This window comes from Lactuca sativa, chromosome 6, assembly GCF_002870075.4.
Source record: "Lactuca sativa cultivar Salinas chromosome 6, Lsat_Salinas_v11, whole genome shotgun sequence".
Taxonomy (NCBI): domain Eukaryota; kingdom Viridiplantae; phylum Streptophyta; class Magnoliopsida; order Asterales; family Asteraceae; genus Lactuca; species Lactuca sativa.
The window spans coordinates 18,212,453-18,217,834 of NC_056628.2; the positions used below are offsets into that span (position 1 = coordinate 18,212,453).

The 5,382-nt window shown below is 33.0% G+C and overlaps 1 protein-coding gene and 1 non-coding gene across 2 annotated transcripts; one reads left to right on the top strand and one right to left on the bottom strand.

Moving 5' to 3' along the window:
* Positions 1 to 1,176: 1,176 nt before the first annotated feature.
* Positions 1,177 to 3,577, bottom strand: LOC111906086 (vacuolar protein sorting-associated protein 32 homolog 2). Its single transcript, XM_023901826.2, has 9 exons — positions 3,505 to 3,577; positions 3,295 to 3,349; positions 3,081 to 3,184; positions 2,340 to 2,439; positions 2,155 to 2,240; positions 1,942 to 2,033; positions 1,731 to 1,845; positions 1,459 to 1,652; positions 1,177 to 1,370 (listed from the first exon to the last, which is right to left on the bottom strand). The coding sequence occupies exons 3-8, from the start codon at positions 3,150 to 3,152 to the stop codon at positions 1,461 to 1,463; spliced, it is 657 nt and encodes a 218-aa protein (XP_023757594.1). The 5' UTR covers positions 3,153 to 3,184; positions 3,295 to 3,349; positions 3,505 to 3,577; the 3' UTR covers positions 1,177 to 1,370; positions 1,459 to 1,460.
* Positions 3,578 to 4,084: 507 nt separating this feature from the next.
* LOC111906118 (U6 spliceosomal RNA) lies at positions 4,085 to 4,192 on the top strand. The gene has a single exon (XR_002855098.1). It is a non-coding gene; the product is annotated as a U6 spliceosomal RNA (small nuclear RNA).
* The last annotated feature ends 1,190 nt before the right edge of the window (positions 4,193 to 5,382 follow it).

Genomic DNA, 5,382 nt, shown 5'->3' on the forward strand with positions numbered 1-5,382 from the left:
ATCATTTCATTTTGTCTGATATGAATTCTCTTATCTTTCTTATATTGTAGCCCTTTATGAACCCTCTTATCTTTCTTTCTTATGTTGTTTTTGTTCAACTTAACCATTAAGGGGTTGTTTCGATGAAATTGACTGATTCAATGTTCAACCATTAAGAGATGTTTGGTAAAGTTGCAGAACAAATCCTCCAAATGAGAAAAATTTTAAGTTTAACCTTTCTAACAAAAACAACTTCAATGAACAAAGATCAACCTATGAACCAAGATTAGAAGGTAAAAAAACTAGAAATAAAACAAAATTTAAACAAATAAAATATTTATAATCTCTAATTTGTTATATAGATTTAGATCAGAAGCCTCTATTTCAAAAAAAAAAAAAAAAAAAAAAAACACTTGATGATCATATTGCAACTTCGGTATCAACTAACACGAATACCATATATAACCATTTTGCAACTTCAAGATCAAAGACAAACAAGTATAAACATATGAAACAACATTATCATAGCATCCCAAAACGTCTTTTTAAGTACAAACAAGTCTTGAACTCGTAACCATTTATTCAAAAGACTTGATCAAATTGCAACAAGAATCTATCTCTAATTTCCCACACCAAGATTTTCCATCCCACCTACAACCCCAAACTTCTACAAATAATCAATAATCTCTCCAACGAATCCACCATTTGATCACTCATTTTCAGTTTGCAGGTTCTTGAGTCGACCCATGATTGACCGAATAATTTATTTGATTGTTTAAAGGGTTTTAGACACAACATTGGTGGCAAAAGGAAGGGTAGTTCCTACAAAGCCTTGATAAAATCAAAAGTCTGAAACCTCAAATCGGATTTTCAATTTTGATTTCCATAAATGTTATAATTAAATCAGAAGGAATCGAACATAAAAGCAGACATGTTTAAGAATTGTTAGGGTAAACATCAGTAATCACTAATAGTGGCTTCCCAAAACCTTGACAAAACCATCACAGCATAAGTTAACAAAAGCCGTACTTTACAGTTTATATGTAAACAATTGACTTGTAAGAAAGTCAAGCATATGGAGTTGACTTTTACAAAAGTCAACATCAACCATTATCACCATGACATCAAAATATATACTAGCCATAAAACAATGCAACACAATGATATAGAATTCACCGAGAAAAAAAAAATCTCAAATAACACATCAACACATGAACACTATGATAAAAATGGAACGACAATCCTTTTTTCGTTCCTAAGAAGATAAAAAGTCATCATGTTATCAAATAAACAATACGTGTCCATGTGAATAGATTTAACAGATCATAATTCATAACCAACATTTTTCAAACATCCAAATCTTTACAAATTCTTCCAACCGAGAGTTGAAACTGCATGAACAATAATAATACGCCATAAAACTTTATCAAACTTTTTGATATTAATAAGCCAAAAAAATATATTAATAAATAAACAGACCTTTAAAGTGCCATTTCAGCCTGCAATGCAGCGAGTTCATCTTCCTCAGCTGTGTTGTGGCGGGGAGGTGGACGTGTTGATTGTCTGCCTGCAGGTACATGGAGTGGAGCTGCGGGTGCGGTGGTGGCAGGCTGTAGCAGCTGTTCTTCCAGCTCAGCTCCTTCTAATTCTTCAAGTTCAGCCTCCAACTCATCCTGCATATTTATACAATCAATATTTTTTTTCTCAAAATTATATTATATATAATTCTTTATAAAGTTTAAAAAGAGTACCTCATCAAAATCAGCTGCTGCACCAATAGGTGTTGACAATGCTTCCTGAATTTGTTTCATGTTCTCTGTTTGCTCATTTATCTCATCCATTGTCTTGTCCACGTCATCAATATTCCTGTATCACCAAAAAAAAAATCAAAAAATATATAATGGTGTTTCTTTTTGACTTCTTATATTATTATATACACAAATAATAGATTTTGAAACTTACACAGCCTTTTGCATTGCCTTCATTGCTTGAGCTCCAGTTCTCAAGGCATCCACTGTCTCTGTTGTAGCTTTTGCACCTTCAAGCATTATCATCTGGTGTCCATGGACAAACATTAATTAATTAATTAATTAATTAAGAATAACTGTTGGTGAAAATATAAAACATAAATGTAAAATTGATGATGTTTTGATGATACAAAAATCTAAAAGGCACCTGATCATGAATACGTAATTGAAAATTGCCAAGCTGTTCAATTTGTTGTTCATAAAGTCTTTTTCGCTTCAGACACTGTATTGCAGCTGAATAATTCCATAATGAGAAACAACATTATTAGTATAATTTGAATTTTCAAACAATAGCCAAATTAGGGTATAAAACTTTGAAATCTTAATTAATACCCCTTTTGTTTTTGGCTCTAGTGAACTCCTTTGCCTTTTCAACCTCAGCACCAGCTTTCTTCAGAAGCACTTTTTCTTTCTTCTCTAGCATTTCAAGTGTCTGCAGAAATATTTAATAATTCAATACAAGTGAAAAATGACAAAAAAACCATTAGAATCACTCCATATTTCAACACAACAGTCATTCCCTTAAAGAATCAAGAAAAGCATATCTCATTTTCTCTTCAATCACAAGTTACTAATTCACAGATCTGGTGAAGATACATTCACCATATGTGCAAGCAATGAAGAATTGTTATCATACAAAGTAAGAACAAACATAAAAACAACATAGCACAAGTCATTCTTCTCCTTAGTGAAGGATTATCTTCTGATACCAATTAGCTAGAGCATGGCAAAAAGGGTATGCTTCTTTACTAAAATTAAGTAGCTTTAAACAGGATGAAGTATATTAGATAGTTAACATCTCATGTAAAGCCCATAGCTTGTAAGATTATACAAGTCCTTCAGCAACTAAATACGAGAAGCAGATCAAATGGATTCAGAAAACCATGAACTAAATGCAAGACGAACCCAGAAACATCAGATAGACTAGCAGAAAGCAATCTGAAAACTCCTACAAAAATCAATGCTTCCAACAAACGTTAACGAGTAGATGAGAATGTCAAGATAAAAAAAGCAAACAGATTTCGACAATTAACAAAGAAAAAGTCAAAATTCTAAAAGTTCGCAAGAGATTACCTCATTTAGTTTGTCTAACGTCGTTACGGCGTTAGCTTCTTGCTTAGGTTTGCCAAACATTCGAGCAAACATTGTTAACTATTTTTACTTGAAACCCCTGCGATCTGATCCGATCAAAAGCAAGAAACTCGAATTACTAAAATCGCACAATCGTTTGATCGGTGAGCAAACAAACATATATACAAGAAAAGTCAAAGTAACAAACAATCGTTACCTGAGAATTGACAAGTGTGAGTGATTACCCTAATAATCAAGTGATACTTCTTAACCTGTGTGGAAGGTTTGTGAGATAAAAACACTGAAGCAAATCGAAATTGAAAGGATTTATATTGAAACCGAGGAGGGTTTTGAAACGATGATGAAGATTGAATGAATCTATAATAGAATCCAATTGGAGGGGGATTTTCTTAGGCTTAATGGTTACCTCCAATGTCGATATACACGCTTTACTCAATAACGTGTTTGGGGGTTTGGAGAGGGGTAACTTATGAAAGGATACTGATAAAATAAATTTAATAATAATATCAAACTCTTGTATTTTCTAAAATTATTATTATTATTATTATTATATTTTTAGGGATAATGACTTAGGAGGGTAATTAGGTTTTCAGTTTGTTTGTATTAGTTCACTAATGTTTTTTTGTGCGTATTAGACCAATATGGTTGTTATTACAGTTTATAAATAGTCCTTTTACCGGTTTTAGGACTATTTGTAAACGGTAATAACAACTATGTTGGTCTAATACGCACAAAAAAACCTTAACCGATAAAAGGGGCTATTTGTAAACGGTAATAACAACCATGTTGGTCTAATACGCACAAAAAAAAATTTAGTGTTCTAATATGGACAAACTGGAAACCTAATTACCTTCCTAAGTCATTAACCCTAAATTTAAAGACATTGAGAATATATGACCATCAACACTAAACTAGTTCGTTTAGAACTCGCGTCGTCCCATATAACCTAATACTCCTCTATATCGCGAAGCTCTTCATCTATAGTCGTCTCTTTGGGGACATCTGATAAAAATGGAACGATACAGAGAAGATTAGCATGACCCCTGCGCAAGGATGACACGCACAAATTGAGAAATGGTCCAAAAAAAATTTAAACCCTTCGTCGTCTTCTCTGAAACCCTAATGCCCTTTTCAAATGCTAATAGAGTTCAATTACAATTCTTACATTTTAGTAGTTCACTACTGAAGTCATGATCAGACAACATGCGGATTCTATGGTCAGATTGATCTTCTTGTTGATGTCTTCAACCATTTGTGGCAAGTAATGATAATCTTTCTTTCTATAAAGTCTCATTTAAGTTTTTTACTTTTCTTGTCATTAAGTTTCATGCTTTATAAATTTCCGTTTATGTGTTGTATATAGTTTGTATGTGTTTGTTTATGTGCTGATTTTTTATTCATTTTGCAACTTCAGTTTCTTAGTTCATGTTGTGGTTTTGTTGTTTATAAAAGACTAAACTGCAAATTTCGTCCCTATGGTTAGCAAAAATATGTGGATGGAGTCCCAAAAGTTTCCAACTTGCACCACTAATCCAAAATCAGAAACTTTTTGTGGTTTTAGTCCCTCAAAAAGTTGAAAGGACTATTTTGCCCTTTTAATTTCTTTTTCTAATTTTTTGTATTTGTTTTAACACCCTTTTAATTTAAAAATAATAGAAAAAACAAGAATTAACCCACCCCACCCTCACTAACAGTACCCATACCCCCTCTCTCTCATCATCTTCTTCCTTACTGCTCTATTTCACACCCTTCTCACGCTTTTTTTAACCAAATCATACTAGTTACAGAGAGGCTTAAACACACCAAAAATATAGAAGCTCAAACACAACAAAATTAGATAAGCTCAAACACACATACACATATAATGTGAGAACTTCATCAATGGAGTGTTTGAAGGATTAAAGAGAAGGAATCTAACCTCGAAATACAAATTCCATGAAGATTTGGAACGGAGAAAACGAAACATCAAGGGTGATTACAAGTCAAAGAAAATCTGGAACAAAACAATGATGGAGGAGATGTTTCCCGACGATACCCATCTTCCTCGAGTGACAGCCAACATTACTCACAGGAGGAAACGCTCCTACAGTTTGATAGTGTTGGTGTATGCTTGGCTGATGGGTTTTTTCAATTTGAAGTCTAATGACAAGAACTTAGTAAGGAATCGGGATAATTGATCTCGTCTTGTACTTAAGGTGAAGAAGTCGAAAATGAAGGTAAGTTGTGATACCTTGTCTCCCTCTTACCGGGAATAAGTGTATATATATGTCAATATGTTTATCTG